This window comes from Ascaphus truei, chromosome 3 (assembly GCF_040206685.1).
Source record: "Ascaphus truei isolate aAscTru1 chromosome 3, aAscTru1.hap1, whole genome shotgun sequence".
Taxonomy (NCBI): domain Eukaryota; kingdom Metazoa; phylum Chordata; class Amphibia; order Anura; family Ascaphidae; genus Ascaphus; species Ascaphus truei.
In genome coordinates this window covers 152418766-152435476 of record NC_134485.1, presented here as the reverse complement: position 1 = coordinate 152435476, position 16711 = coordinate 152418766, and the positions used below count along the sequence as shown (strand labels likewise).

Sequence of the window (16711 nt, the reverse complement as noted above, 5' to 3'; positions counted from 1 at the left end):
CTTTGCCTAAATGGGTTCCCCAATAGTGAAAGTTCTTGAATTAAATGCATTTGTGGCAAATTTGTGGTTTCATGGAAAGGGTAATCTGTAGTACTTTATGTAAACACACACTTTTACCATGTCTAATGTGAGATTATTATTAATAGTTTATGCTGCAGAATTTATTTATGATGCAACCGGACTGACACAGCTCCACTGGGAAAGCAAGTGCCTGCAAAATGTATCTGTAAATCGCTACGAAAAACTAGCAGCGCTATACAAGAACATGCTATTATATGCTGCTAGACAGTGGTTTGTAACAAGTTCACATTTATTACAGAGACTTTTTAAGTTAAGATTCTGTCTTGTGAGACATAAGTACCTGGTTTATTAAAATGCTCTCTCCCTGGCAGAGAGAAGACTCACCTCTCATTTTAAAACTTACAAAACATCACAAAATATCAAAAATATCTTGGTAGCGTACACATTTAATACCATCCCCTACGGAGACTAGCAGTATTTAAAAGTCTTAGAAATGTAACTACTTCAGAGCCGGAGGGGCCTGCAAGGGATTGCAACAGGTTTGCTTAAAAAAAAAAAAAAAAATGGGAGGGTGGGGGGCGGCAGGTGGTAAAGAATCAAACGTGGGGAAAAAATAAATTAAAACACAAAATGCACAAGGGAGATAAAGTGACAATAATCCCCAAACAAAGTACAGCTCAAATTACAAAACTATTATCAAAACTTGAGTACTCTTGTAAAATGTTTCAGGTGCCACAGCACATGAATCTTTCAACTTAAAAGCTTTGCTTTGCTGGCATACACATTCAGCCACAAGCGGCCTGCTCGGCGATCTGCTGTAGTGGCAGCGGATTGCCGCTTAGGTCATGGCCAAGCAGCCCCAACCAAAGGTTCCATTTGGAAATTAAACTCCCGTGTCCCGCAGATAAATTATCAGAGTTTTAGAAGCAACATACAGGCATACCCCGCTTTAACATACGCAATGGGACCGGAGCATGTATGTAAAGCGAAAATGTACTTAAAGTGAAGCACTACCTGTTAGGACCAATATGTCAGGCCAGAATCTGCACTCATGTTAAGCTTCCATTTTGTCTGGTCATAACTAGTTAAGATTCTGTAGTCAGCCTTTTGCTGAAATATAATTCCTAAATGCACACAGTTTCTGCTAAATTACATTTATTTTCTTCCTGCTAAGGATATTGCTAAGATACTTTTGTGTTGTCAATTTCCTGATGTTTTAGTTAGAATATAATAGAATGGTTCTCTGCAAGAAGCAAAATAGTGTAATATAGTTGCTAAAGATTCAAGGTCTCTTTTGATAACAGACAATGAATAAGCTATGAGGTCAGACATTGCTTGTATTGTAAAAGACACGTCCCAAAAGTCACGCAACTAATATGTCCTGCCCCTAAATCACGCCTCTAATCAAAGCTATGCCCAAGACACACCTAGGATACGCCTATGTTACACCTAGGATACGCCTATGTTACGCCTATGTTACGCCTCTAACCAATATCTTCTTTTTTCTGTATAAAAGTCATTACCCTATGAGTAATAAATTGAGACAAAGGCTTTGAAACCTGGAATGCGTTACGTTTCATTTCGTTCGTCTTCCAGGCCTGATAAAGTTCATCAAAAAGATAACAGTGGCAGGGCGTGAAAACTTCTCCGGGGAAGTCTGCTGCAAACGGTACAGATGGTGTATCCAGTCACAAGGCTTCAGTTTACCTGATAGAGGAAAGGTTCCTCTCGGTTCTGAAGCCAGGGGAGGAAATAACAGATTTTCCTTCACTACCTTTTTTCAACTTTACAATGCATGTACTGTACTGCAAACATCATATACATGCATAACTGATGTAAATAATGCATTTGTAACCAAAATAAATACAGTAGGCTTTATTTAAATAAAATCTTTAATGTCAGCTGATTTTTCTTATAAGTGCTGACAGATACAACATGGATGAAAGGAAAATTATTTTAAAAATATGTAGGAAGGATAAAAAAGAGGGCATATCTTCTACTGTACAGTATTTTTACTGAAAGAGCATGAAGCATTTATGAAGCATTTATTTATGAAGCAAGGTGCATTTATTTGACTGACTGATATATTTTTAGGACTTTGATTTGTGACTTGGGTGAAAACAATACAGTACAATACTGTACAGTACAGTGTTTAACAATGCTGTGCTTCCTTAGGCCGCGCGTATAGTGCCCGCGACTGGCGACGTCACCCATCCCCGCTAGCGAAAGTTATATTTCGCTTTGCGGCGGCATCGCAGGCTCCCGGGCATTTGATTTGTTCAGGGGCTGTCACATGAGGTGACAGCCCTTGAAAAATCAAATATTCCCGGCTACCAAAGTCCGCTCCGTCGCATTGCCGCTGCCGCGCTCACTATAAGCGCACGCGGCGGCGGCAATGTGTTTGTTTTTGGGCGGCATCGCCGGCACTATACGCACGGCCTTACTCAGGTCCTTGATCAGCTTGGCTTACACGCACTCCCTCAGTCACACAATCTCCCACGCACTCTCACTCAGTCACACACACACAGTCAGTCAGTCAGTCAGTCATGCACACACAGTCAGTCAGTCATGCACACACAGTCAGTCATGCACACAGTCCGTCACGCACACACACACACACAGTCAGTCAGTCACGGACACACAGGTAGTCAGTCACGCACACACAGTCAGTCAGTCAGGCACACAGTCAGTCAGTCACACACAGTCACTCACGCACACACAGTCAGTCAGTCTCGCACGCACACTCAGTCAGTCTCGCACACACACACAGTCAGTCAGTCTCGCACACACAGTCACGCACACACACAGTCACGCACACAGTCAGGCACGCACACACAGTCAGTCAGGCAGTCAGCCAGGCACAGTCAGTCAGTCAGACGCACTCAGACGCACACAGAATGCAGTAGAAGAGCACCTCCTCCTCCCCCGTAGCCTGTAACTCACATGCAAAGTTCCGTTCTACAGCAGCAGCAGGCTAGAGCGAGCTCTGAGGAGGAGGGAGGAGGAGAGCAGAGGGAGAAGAGGGAGGAGGAGAGCAGAGGGAGAAGAGGGAGAAGAGCCAGGAGCTGCAGTGCGGGCAGAATCACTGCTATAGCTGCTGATTGATGGCGCGCCCGATCTCCCCGTTCCCCCTTACCCGCACTCCCGCTCAGTTAGGGACCACAATGAAGGAGGCTGCAGTATTGATGAGAGGTGCACACGCACGCCGCCCCCTGGTGTCCGTACTCGCGAAGCATGCGTACGTACACAGGGGTATGGTGCAACTAAAAATAAATGTACGTACTTGCAAGTGTACGTAAAGCGGGTGTACGTAAAACGGGGTATGCCTGTACACTGAAGTTGCAATAAAGTGACAGCAACTTATTTACCATATGTTACAGTTTCATAATTTAACAGAAGTTTAAATGCTTGAAAACTAGGACATACTTGAAAACGAGAGGTAACTCTCAATGTATTACTTCCTGGTAAAATATTTTATAAATAAATAAACTACATCATGATAAGACATGTACATGATAAGACACGGAGTGTACAATGAGAAAATAATACAGTAATTGCAAGTTTATAGATACAGTATCATGGCTGAGTTATAAAACAAAGTCCCACTGAAAATGTTTTTATATAAATATTTCTCCAGACAAAAGTGGTTGTAAATTTCACTGTGAAGTGCTTCATTAGAACAAAGTGGGGAAAACAAAAATTACTAATTTTGTAATAGTAACTACAATAGTTATGCGGTTGTCATTTAGTTTATGAAACAAACATTACAACAGATAAGAAAGAAAAAGTGTAAATGTTAAAACAGGAGTCTTACCAAATAAAGTAGAAAGGTATGAAGACCCGTTCCAAGTCCAACCGAGGAGAGTATTCCTAAGCCTACCCAGTATGCACACCATAAACATTTTCTCTCGATGTACTGTACATACTGAAAAAAACATTAGGAAGAGAAATAGATTACAATTCATAGCAGAATCGTCATCGTCGCACTCACAAATCGCAGACCATTACATTGTAAAGATTGCTCTAAATTTTAAGCAACATTGTAGGGTTAAACATTAATAATAAATCCATTATTTACTGTTTAAAATGTATCAAACAAGTTATATTTTAAATATCTTTGATATTAAATGACCAGTGAAATCTTTGAATTGTAATATTTTTTTTATTGCAAAGTTCAAATCAATTTATTAGGAAAGGTACCACATCCACGTAAATAGCCTGTTAGACTTTTCCCCCCCATTGTAAAAGACATAGGAATGATAAGTTTCACTTCGGCTGAAAGAGATGAATTACTTTACAAAAGGTGTACCAAAACCTGGAAATGCAGGTACATTCCTAAATACTACATCCTTAACAAGGTACTGTATGCTGGAAATAAACTTATACATCCTATTTTTGAATGGCTGGATGGTCCCCTACAGAGCGCAGTATGCATTCGCAAGTCAAGCTCTACTCATATGCAGTATTAATTTAATGTTGTTGTACCCTATAATGCTGCTTGAAAGCAAAACGATTGCTCACTTGCAAGTAATTAGTAAGGACGCCTGCTATAGCATTCGAGGGGAAAAGAAAGCATACCTGTTGATGCGCTCCTTCAATATAATACGCTACGGTAAGCACTGCAAGCAGTAGTAATAAAGACACCACCATCCCGCGACGGTGCCATAATCTTAAAAAATAAAAATTAAAATTAAAACAAATCCAGTACGGATATGAAGATTTAAATTAAAACGTTTTTATTCCTCTGCTGTCTCCAGCTTTGTGTGTTGTTGCTAGGTTACCTGTTGCTACCAGCAACTACCCTTCCCAGACCCCTTAGGTTTTGTATGTTCCTCCCTCCCTAGCACTTGTTAAAGTCCTGTCCTGTTTTCTTCTTGGCCAACCCTGTAGTATTTCCTTTTCAAAGCTTGAAGTCAGCTAAGTGGTCTCCCTCAACGGTTCTCCCTGGCAGTCATTTTTTCACCTAATTTATGCATCCCTAAATGTTTTCTAATTCATTTCTGTTTGTGCTTATGAATTTAGAAATTCATGGACGACTCAATATTGCTTGAAGGAGATAAGTTTATCTGCCTGCCAAAGCTGTCTGAGCCCCATGAAGCCTAGGAGAGAATAATTGTTGACAAGCAATATTAGGTAAACCTCTACCTAAAAATCAAAAATAGATAAAATAACTTTGTCTAGAAGAACTTGAATACGTGGTCACCAAAAATTAGATTACGTTACTTGACCAAAGTCACAATGTGCAAGTTACTGTGCATCAAACCAGGCTCTACCACATTTAAAATAAAATTAGTTTTTTTTGTTTAATAGCAACAAAGCCATGACAAATGCGTGCAAGCAAAACAATTCAATTATACAAGGCCCACATGACGCCCCCCTCCAACCCCCCCCCCCCCCCCCCCAGGGAAAAAACAGTAATTTTTCTATGTGCCCATTTTTGCCAGCTAACCTGATAAGCTATTCAGTCTAGCTGCCCAAATTGACAATAAAATAGATTTTAGGGGTCCAATGCAATATGTATAAGGGTTTGGTTTATGCAATAGATTATTCCAATTTCCCAGCAGTCTAACAATGAATCCCAAAAATTGAACACACCCAGGAACTGGATATCGCCACCTCTTATATATCAACTTAGTATGTTAGCTGTATTTTCCATTCAGGCTGCGCTTACAGCACTGGATACTGTGATGGTGCACAGCGCCGTCGCAAGTACTTTAAGTCTGTCGTGGGTGCCCATAGTGGGCACTGTGAAGACAGAAACAGGCATCTCACAACCCTGACCGAAACGTTCAGATAGAAGGGATAAAAACTATTACATCTGCACTTAAAGCCCCACGAGAACACCTACAAGACACTGATAATGGCACAAAACCGTGCAACAACACACGTTGCAAACTCTGCAAACATATATGCCAAGATCCCACAGCCAGTCACAACAATGGAATATTCAATGTTAAAGGATCATACAGCTGCACATCCAAGAATGTGTGAGTGTATATGATTCAGTGCAACAAATGTGACCAAGGATGCTACATTGGGGAAACCAGCCAAAAACTACAAAGCAGAATGAATATGCACAGACACTCCATACTCCATCACGAAGAAGGAAGATACTGCTCACCAGTGGGACACATTACTCACAACCAGATCATTCCATAAATGATTTCAAAATCAAAAGCCTCAATGGAATGTTCAAACACACCCAAGAACGGAAAACATTTTAAGCTCAGAATGATAAGACTCTTTGACACCAAAACAAGTGGACTTCATGCAGACATGGGGAAGCTCACACACTATCAAAATTTGTTGTAATGGTCCTCCCTGCTATTGTGCCATCCTATACCTTCCCCCCAGCATCCTCTTCCCCCTCTGTGCTGCTGTGGATGTTACAGCCCCACCCCCCCCCCCCACCCCCATCCCGTATTCTCACCTTGGTTATCTCTGTTTTAACACCCCTCCATTACCTCTCTGTTCTTTATTCTTCCTCCCCCCCCCCCCCAATCCTGTCTAAGTCACAGAAACCTTTGTATATCAGTATTGCTTGACCTGAGGAAGAGAGGAAAACTCTCGAAAGCTTGTCCTATGACATAAATTGTTAGTCCAAATAAAAAAGGCATCACCTAATGCTAGCGAGTGAGCTAGAGAGCGCGGGGAGAGAGCGAGCTAGAGGGGAGAGAGAGGGGAGAGAAAGGGGAGAGAGAGGGGAGAGAGCGAGGAGAGAGCGAGGAGCGAGAGCACGGGGAGAGAGCGAGGAGAGAGCGAGAGCACGGGGAGAGAGCGAGAAAAGAGCGAGAGATAGAGAGAGAGAGAGAGAGAGAGAGATAGAGGGAGCGAGAGAGATAGAGGGAGTGAGAGAGATAGATAGAGAGTGCGAGAGAGATAGAGAGAGAGAGAGCGAGACAGAGATAGTGCGCGAAAGAGAGTGCGCGAGAGAGAGCGCGCGAGAGAGAGCGAGAGAGAGAGATAGAGAGGGATAGAGAGAGAGATAGAGAGAGAGATAGAGAGAGAGAGATAGATAGAGAGATAGAGAGAGATAAACAGAGAGAGAGAGATAGAGAGAGACAGTTGACAGTTGGAGAGATAAACAGCTGGTTAAAATGAGTTCTTAACTCTTATCAACTGTATGCCTTCCAAATGAGCTAATTTGCAACAAAAAACAGTCTTTCGATACAAACTGAACAATAAAAACAAGCAAGCAAGAAATCTGCAAGAAACAAAGATTAATAAAGAAGAAATTTCAGAAAACACAGAAATCAAAAAACAGTCCCTGATACACCAAGAGAAACCTAAAGAAAAGAGCCAACGGTAAGAATTTACCTATAATACTGCACTTTACTGTACAGTATATCACCAACATAGGAAAACAGATTAATACAGAAATTACAGACAAATAGAGATTTTGCACCAAAATAAAATAAAATGGAAAATATATCTTTAAAAGATAAAACAGGCACATGGTGGGGGGCGTGGCTTGGAGCCTGAATGTGATGGCTGCGTTTATCTGAGGCTCCTCAGGGAAGACTCTCAATCCTGAGCATTACAGTCTCAAATTCGATCCAAAAGAATAAAATTTACGAAAATTAGAGACTGCTGGAAAAGGGGATCATTTTGAGCCTAAAATTGAGCTAAAGGAACATTAAACAGCTTAAAAATCAAAAGCTGCAGTACCAAGAGGGCTGGCAAGACGAGAGGAAGGGAGAGAGGCACGGCGGCCATCTGATTTTGGCGGGCAGCCAGATTGCGGTCAGATCCTGCTTGCTCCGAAGGTCTGGCGACCGTGGTTGGGGCTGGGGAGGTAAGCGTAGACCCACACTGTCCGCCTGTCAAGTGAACGACAGTGGCGAGGCCCAGCCCAGGACCCAGCGCTGCCCCACAGACAGATAAATAAAAAATAAATAAAGCGGTCGAATACCATCTAAAATGGCCGCCATTGCTCTGTGACCGGGTAGAGAGGAGTGGGAACTGTACACTGGGGCCTACCTTGATCCCTGCTGGCAGGTCTGGTCGAGCACGCTCCCCCCGTCCTCCTGCACCCCCGAACCGCCCTCCTGCACCCCCGTTGTGGAGGAGGAACAAGACAGGGCTGCCACCTGCATCGGAGCTGCCTTGCACTGTGCGTTCCAGCCGGATCCAAAATGGCCACCGTCGGCCGGAATTAAAGGCACAGTGTCCCCAGAATAGAAAAGAAGCAAAAAACACAAAAACAAAAAAAAACAGCTTGACCCTAGTCAAGGTGCTACTGAAGCATAACAGTATAATAAGTAACATCTAAAAGCACTCAAACATTTAAAAACAGCTCTTCAGGTGCACGCGCAGCGGCTGAGCGTATGCAAGCATGAGTACTGCGCTTTGCATACAGCCGGCAATAAATGAATAAAAATAAGTACTACAGGAGACTTCCGGTGACGCAGTATTGGATGGCAGATTAGAGTGTGAGCTCCTGAGCCCTCCCGTGAATGCAGCAGTAAAACGAGCTTCTTACCACGCAAAAAGAAAACCCCAAATACGGTCCCTTGCCGCAGACTTAGAAGATGTCCAACCGGCAAAAAAAAATAAAAACAAAACACGCGAACGTAACCTGTTATTTTGTGGCCGGTCCGCGCACTTCCCTGCAGGGAGAAAATTTACAAGATGGCGCTGCGAAAAGCGTGACTAAAGAGCCGACGGTGAAGCAACAACCCTCGAAATAAATAAAGAATACTTAGAGGAGCTATTCACCAGGATGCGAAGAGGCTGCCAGGAAGATATTGCACTAGCAATAAAAGAAATGAAGGCGGGCCTAAACAGCCTGTAGGAGAGGACAGAGGGCCTTGAAGGTAAAATGGAGGAAGTGGCGGGAAGCCAGGCAAACATGGAGGAGGACATGAATAGAATGGGGCTGGAGATTAGGGCCATGAAGGACCAGATAGAGGACCAAGAGAACAGGGCCCGGAGACAAAATCTCTGAATTCGAAATGTCCCCGAAGAGACTTCTCCTGAGGCCCTGGTCCCCTATCTCAAAGACCTCTTCATAAGCTTACTGCCTGACTTAACCCAGGAGACTATTGAAATTGACAGAGCCCACAGGACCTTCGGCCCAAAGTCCCAGGACCCCCGAAGACCCAGAGATGTCTGGTCAAATTTCACTCGTACACGATTAAGGAAAAAATCCTGACCTCGAGCAGACAAAAGAAGAGATCCCCTTTAGGAATTCCCAAATTCAAATCTACAGTGACCTGTCTAAAGCGACAATTGAAAGAAGGCGAGAGATGCGGCCTTTAACGGAAATCCTTCGATCCCACGACATAAGATACCGTTGGGGATTCCCCTTCAAACTCTTAGTGGCGCTGAAATGGAAATTCCATTCAATCACATAGCCTGAGGATATCCCGCGCTTCCTGAAAGAACTGAGGCGAAGAAGAGGTTTGCGGGATAGCTGCTGCGGTGCTGAACCGTCGGGAGCGCCGTGCCTCTGAGAGGCCCGCGCCACCAGAAGACACCCAAGGTCTTGACCGTCGCGGGTGCATCATTTCGCAGTGCTTCAAGGGCAGAGAGTCGGCGGGGGTGTCGCCGCATTCTGGAGCTGTCATGGTTAGACGTGGGACCGGCAGACCCGTCACACTTTTCGTTTTTTGGCCCATGTCCCACAAACATTGTGGGTCTGTTCACACGCTTTCCAGGTCTAAATACTCAGGGGGTGCCAATAGGGCTCCTCTGGCCTGTCAGGGGATGGAGAGATAGCAAAGGCTTCGTACCAGGGACCCGGAGGTGACCTCGGGACCTCCGAGTGTGAAAGCAGGCATAGAGGGCCCTTTGTGCCCAGCATGAGAGGAAATTGCTCCCTCTACCCCTCTCACTGTGGCACGGTTTCATTATTACACTGTTTCCCTGTTTAACTCATAAGCCGGGCTCGGTGGGGCCCCGCTTGGATGATCAGAATAAAGTTCTCAGTCTCGATGAAGCTTGTATTAGAGCGTCACCCCCGCTTCACACCCCTCCTCCTCCCTTTCCCCCCCCCTTCTGCCCCTCCACCCCTACCCCCCTTCTCCCTACCCTTCTCCCTCTCCCTCATCCTACCCCCTCCCTCTCCCTTCCCCCACCTCCTCCTTCCTCACCCCCCCCCCTCCGCCCCTTTCTTCGTCTACACTCAGAGTTAGGAGTATATGTGCACTTTGCTCCGCCCGAATATAAAAATGGTAAAATACTGAACATGTATAAAAACTGTCTATACATGGCTTATCTAAGTTGCGGAGTTGGTCACGGTCCTGCGGCCTTGAAGAAGTCCCCCTTCCCAAATTGAAAATAGTCTCTCTCTCAAGAAACTAAGGCTGTATTTGGATAAGCTTAAGGAGTGGTTCACAAGGAAGACTCCTCCCCCCCATCCCACCACTTCTCCCTGCCCCTCCCCCTTCCACTCCCTAACCCCCCCCCCGGCTACTCATAAAAACAGGGACATGAGTGTACCGTTATCCGCCTCTTCCCGAAAAGGATAAAACTATGGACAGATATGAAAGCTGTTTATACTCTGCTTTTGAGAGAAGTTGAAAAGTACAAGGTTTTAAGGCATTGTGGAAGACCATCTAATAAACTGTAAATAGTTTTCCCTGTAAGAAGTTAAAGATGTGGTTGCTCACGTTGAAAGAGTGGTTCACAAACAGGACCACTGGGGGGCTCGGATTCCCCTCTCTGAGCGCCGTTCTAGGGGCGCACAGGAAACTCTCCAAAGGGCAGTAAGCCCTTCCCCTTTGCCGATAGGGCAAAGAAGGTTAAACATGCTTGGGCTCTCTTATAGGCCATCTTTTTCTTTCTATCTCTGTTTCCTCTCCTCTCCCTCCCCCTCCTCGCCCCTCTCCCCCGAGGGTTTCTTTCCCCTCCTCCTTGGGGGCTCCCTGGTGGCTGGGGGATGGTGCATGCATGGCCCGAGGGGTCAACAAACCTAGTCGACAGAGGCCAGACCGCCTTGGGAAAGTGGTCAAAACAGTGGGCCCGCACTCAGCCAAAGCAAGATGTCTTAGAACAAACAGAAGAATCATTTCCATAAATGTAAAAGGGCTAAACTCAGTGGGCAAACGAAGGATAGCGCTCCAGGAGATAAATAAACTAAAAGGGGATATCCTGTTCGTACATCCTACAGGAGACCCACTTTAATACGAACTCCCCCCCAAACACTTTTAGTAGGACATACCCCCAGGCGTATCCTGTTTCGTACTAATATTCCTTTTGCCCTAGAAAAAAGTGTCATAGATTCTGAAGGCAGATTCCTGATCCTTCTAGGCTCTATCGGGAGTGCCGCTAGCTCTGGTCAATATCTATTCTCCGAATGAAGGCCAGCTTCCCTTTCTGGAGACAATATTGGAAACTTTAAGTACACTTAACCCTTCCTCAATAATCATGGCAGGAGCTTTCAACATGACTTATGCCCCAGATCAGGACAGATTCAGCTCCCAGAGTCATCACAAACAATCGCTCTGAATGCTAAAAAATTCAGAGGCTTGCTTGATGACTTCCCGCTATTTGACATCTGGAGAATCCAACATATGGGTCAGCGAGATTATACTTTTTCTCCTCCCCATCAGACCTACTCGAGGATTGATCTTTTTCTGGTTACCAGGGATGTCCTCCTGGCGTCGTCCCAGTCAAATATTGGCTCAATATCTTGGTCTGACCATGCCCCCATCGAAATGGTGCTCTCTCTACCTTTTACTAAAAACACCAGCTACAGCTGGAAGCTAAATTACTCCCTATTAAATTCGCCTGAAATAGTGAGTACAGTTTCCCAAAAACTGAAAGAATACATAAACAAGGGGTCGGTCGGTTCTCCAACAACACTATGGGAAGCCCATAAGGCAGCAATCCGAGGTTCCCTCATTTCTATAGCGTCATACCAAATGAAAAAGAGACAAAAAGAATATAAGGAACTAGCGGACAGGCTACAGTCCCTGGAGACCGAAAACAAAAGTAAACCCTCTAAAAAAAATTGTACAAAATATTGGATAAAGCGAGGACTGAATTAAAGAGAGTCCAACTAGAGGAGGTGGAGAAGGCACTAAGATGGACTAATCAGCGTTTTTATGATAAGGGAAACAAGTCAGACAAAATCTGGCCTAAAAACCTTCAAAGACAGAAATTGCCCAGGAATTCTCGGAGTAATACAACAAATTATACAACCTGAACACCCCCCCCCCCCCCAAATGCTCAGTCCGGGTTGGCGGCTATCTCTAAGTATCTGGAAGAATGCAGCTTACCTGCGCTTCCTGAAGAAACTGTTCGAGAAAATAACGCCCGAAGAACTATTCGAGGTAATAAAGCAGCTCAAAACAAACAAGACTCCAGGGCCAGACGGTTTCTCCACCCAATACTATAAAAAATTAAAGGGTGTGCTAGCTCCAAATCTATTAGAGGTTTTCAACTCCTTCATGGAGGGGGAGGATGTAACTCAGTCAATGTCTACAGCTAACATGGCAATTATTCACTAGGAAGGTAGGGACCCGCTACAATGCGGCAGCTATAGACCAATATCCCTCCTCAATTCGGACTAAAAAATATACAGCAAAAGTCTAGCAAACAGACTTAACCCGATCTAGCCAAGCTTGATCCACAAAGACCAGGTAGGATTTATTTCAGGCAGACAAGCTTCGGACAACACTCGGAAAATACTAAACATTAATCGACCACGGTGGGGGCTAAGGCATTCTTGCGAAGCCTGGACGCCGAAAAAGCTTTTGATAGAATGAGGTGGGATTTTTTTTAGACCAAACGATTATTAAATTCGGCTTCAGGGGCCCCTTCCTAGAAGGAGTGCGAGCACTGTATAAAAGCCCGGTGGCCTTTGTAAAACTCCCAGGTGGTGCCTCGACCCCCATTAGAATGAAGAATGGTACACGACAGGGCTGCCCCTCTATCCCTTCTACTTTTTGCGTTGTCAATCGAGCCCCTCGCGGCGACAATCAGACAAGACTTGGACATAAAGGGAGTCGTCATCGGGGACTCCGAGTACAAGATATCCCTATTTGCGGACGATGTTATTCTATCTCTGACCTCTCTCCCATGGTGACTCTCCCTAACCTCCAGTCCCAATTAGAGAAATTTGGCCAGATATCAGGGTATAAAATTAACAGCGACAAATCAGAAGCCCTGAATCTATCCCTCCCCACACTGGATGTAAAGCTTTTACAACTTAACTTTAACTATAAATGGAGCTCCACGAGCATAAAATATCTAGGGATTAAAATAGCTGCCAAGTTTTCAGCACTATTTAAAAGTAAATTCCCCGCTCTATTTTCTGAAATTAAAAGAGACCTTCAGAGATGGAATAAATACCACATTTCGTGGCTCGGAAGGGTGGCATCGGTTAAGATGAATATCCTTCCCAGGCTACTGTATTTTTTCCACTCTTCCGATCTGCATTCCGATCTAAAACATATTCAAAATAGTATCTTCCAATTCATATGGAAAGACAAAAGACCGCGGGTAGCTAAATCGTAATGTTAGACCCAAAAGGAGTGTGGAGGTCTAGGTGTACCTGATATAATAAAATATTACCACGCAGCCAACCTAAAACAAGCGGTGATCTGGAACAATGATCCAGCGTCTTGCTGCTGGTTGGAGATCGAGGCCTCCTACGTCTCTCCCCTGTCTCTTGGAGGGATACTTTGGTCCGAAGGGCGAGGGGAGATATTATCGGGTAGGACGAGACTGGGGGCCATGAGATGCACGTGGAAGATTTGGGCAAAAACAAAAGACAGGCACGGACTGGCATCCTCCCCTTCCATTCTCACTCCCATTTTTGGGAACCCGGAGTTCCCCCCGGGGTGCGACCTTAAAGAGTTTGCGCAGTTTCGGAGGGCTAACATACAAAAAGCATCAGACCTACTGAACAAAGGGTCAGTGATGGCACTTGCGGAGTTGCAGGAGAAGCATCAACAAGTGAAATTCCCTCTGTATGGGTTCTTCCAGATCAGACATTTCCTTCAAACAGTATCTAAAAAGTCTAAGCTCAATGGCCCAACGCCCTTTGAAAGGGTTTGTGGGGTCCAGCTATACCAGAGGGGTCTGATCTCGGAGAACTACTCGGAGCTAGCACGGTCCAAGATACCCACCAACCATAACTATATGATAAAATGGGCTGAGGACCTCAATTTGGAAATAGATAGAGATGACTGGGAGGACATCTGGGAGGCAGCAGCTAAAACCTCAAATTTGCACAACCATCAAGGAAAACACCTACAAAATCCTATTCCAGTGGTACTTATCCCCGAGTAGGTTGAGCCAGATTTTCCCGGGCCTCCCCAACCTCTGGAGGGGTTGTGGTCAGGGTGGAGACCTGGTCCATATACTGTGGACGTGCCCCGGGGTCCAGACATTCTGGTGCATGGTCCGAGGCCCGAGAGGAAATTTCCGAGGAGGAGATCCGCCTGGATCCTCTGATGTTCCTCCTGGCAAAACCTGCGGAGGTAGCCTCTGCCCCTCATAAAAAACTAATTGCACACGTACTCACACCAGCACGCTGCGCGCTTACAGCTTGCTGGAAGAAAATGAACCCCCCGACAAAACAAATGGTTCTTAGACGAGTGAATGAGGTGAAACTCATGGAGTATTTAACGGCTCTCTTGAACCAAAAGACCGAACAGTTTAACAGGGTCTGGGACCTTTAGCCATATGGCTGAGCCGCTCGCGGATGACCGGGGGGAGGTCCTTTGGGCCTTGCCTCTGGGCTCCTGGGTCCGGTCCTGGTCATGTGCCGCCTCGCCCCGGCTTCAGGGGGTCCCCAACAGGGGGGGGGCTCCCCCTCTCACCTTCCCTCTGTCCTACCCCAGCACCCCCCCCACCCCTTTTTCTCTATTTCATCCTTCCCTTCATTCTCTCTCTATCCTTGGTTTCCTCCCAGAGAAGTACGACGGACTGTAAATACATTAATACAGCCTCTTCCAGGGGCAGGGGCCAAGGTCTAGCCTGACGAAAAACCCATCTGAGGTTTTGCAGGGCGAAAGCCAGTCGCGATTCGCTTCCATACGCCGAAAGGTATTCATGTTTGAGATTTACTGTGAAACCTGTTCTGAGACTCATATGTACCTTTTCCCCAAGAATGCCCCTGATATTGTGATGTACTCCTTTGGTAAAAAAAAAACAATAAAAATTTTGAAACAAAAAAAACAGGCACATTTGGTGGGATTGTCCACAAATACATGATCCAGAGCTTGATACTTGAAAGCACGGATTTGAGGATTCCAATAGACCCGCTGACATATCTATTAGCCAAACCAACAGAAGAAATTGAAATTCCAGTAAGCAAACTCATTTACATAGTTACATAGTTGAACATTTATACTCTCAGCGGCTCGCTGCTCTATAGCAGCTGCGTGGAAAGACATAAATCTCCCATCTAGACGTACAGTCATCCTAAGAGTTAATAATGTTAAACTAATGGAATAATTATCAGCCCAATTAAACCACTCTCTGGACAAATTCGATAAGATATGGGAGTCCTGGTCCCTAGATTAAAATTCCTGTTATCCCGGAGAAAGAAATAAGACAACCCGCAGAAGGCCGAAATAGAGGACTACCAACGGAACTAGAGAACCTCATATAAAAACATAAGTATAGGGTAAAATGGTAGCCCCCCATACCCTCCCCCCCTCCTCTCTCTGGTATCCCTCTTTCTTCCTTCTTTACCTTTTCTCTATCTCTGCCTATTTCATAGGTAATACAAGCACACCTCACAGGATTTGTTCACAAAGCTGTCATTATGCACATTATGTGTTAGAATTGTTATTCTTTTTTCCATGTTAAAAGAGAACGCAAATCCTATGTCATGTAAAGCAGAAAAAGGCAGCGCACTGCCAAAAAACGCAGGAGAAGGCTCACTTGTACAATAAAAAGTTTATTCCGTATTCCATTATTGTACAAGTCAGCCTCCTCCTGCGTTTATTGGCAATGCGCTGCCTTTTTCTGCTTTACCTGCTCTTTGTTACCTTGCTGGTGGATCTGCACGCCTCTCAAGAAGGAACCGCAATAGGACCGCACTGGAGGATGAAGTTGAACAGTGAGTTACCCTTGTGGGCTTATGCTATCACTCATTAAGGTTATGGGCCAATTTATGTAGTATATTATTGTGTCAGTGTACACTAGGTAATCCCTGTCCCCAATAGGGATTATACATTTATCACTAACCTCAGTGCAGAGGTCCCGGCGGATATACAGCTGAACCCCATTATAACGCGGTCCTTGGGGTCCACAACCCCAAGACCGCGTTACAACCGCGGTCGCGTTAAAATTTCACCGGCATCAGCTCTCGAGCCTCCTCATTACAGATTTAATTCTCCTCCATTTTGCCGCCTTACCAGTGCTCTCCTCTTCCTGCAGTCCACGTGATCATATCTTTCTGCTCTGCCCGTCCTCATTACAGATTTAATTATCCTCCATTTTGCCGCCTTACCAGTGCTCTCCTCTTCCTGCTGTCCACGTGATCATATCAAAAAAAAAAAATAATTATACCATTTCATACAGGAATTGAACCCAGGACCCATAGACATCTAGAAATAGACTTAAGATTTAACATTGACATGTACCCTGTGGCCAGGCCTAAGGTGTAGAGGTAAGAGGCAAGGCATTGGTATCAGAAGGTCCCGAGTTCAATCCCTGCATGTGTTTTGTACAAAATGTATTAATGTTTAATTGTGTCTGTGTCTGGTAGTCAATAAAGCATTGAATT

At 45.0% G+C, this 16711-nt stretch overlaps 1 protein-coding gene across 6 annotated transcripts in view; it reads right to left on the bottom strand.

Annotated features, from left to right (window-relative positions):
- VMP1 (vacuole membrane protein 1) overlaps positions 1–16711 on the bottom strand; it is a 479796-nt gene that overhangs the window by 392854 nt on the left and 70231 nt on the right. For 5 of the 6 annotated variants that reach the window (XM_075589658.1, XM_075589660.1, XM_075589661.1 and 2 more), the window contains exons 4-5: positions 4600–4690; positions 3836–3946 (exon numbers count right to left, since the gene is read on the bottom strand). In XM_075589658.1, coding sequence (XP_075445773.1) covers positions 3836–3946; positions 4600–4690 — 202 coding nt within the window. Of the gene's footprint in view, positions 1–3835; positions 3947–4599; positions 4691–8001; positions 8141–16711 lie in introns of those variants that run through there. The other variant, XM_075589659.1, reaches the window with a different exon arrangement.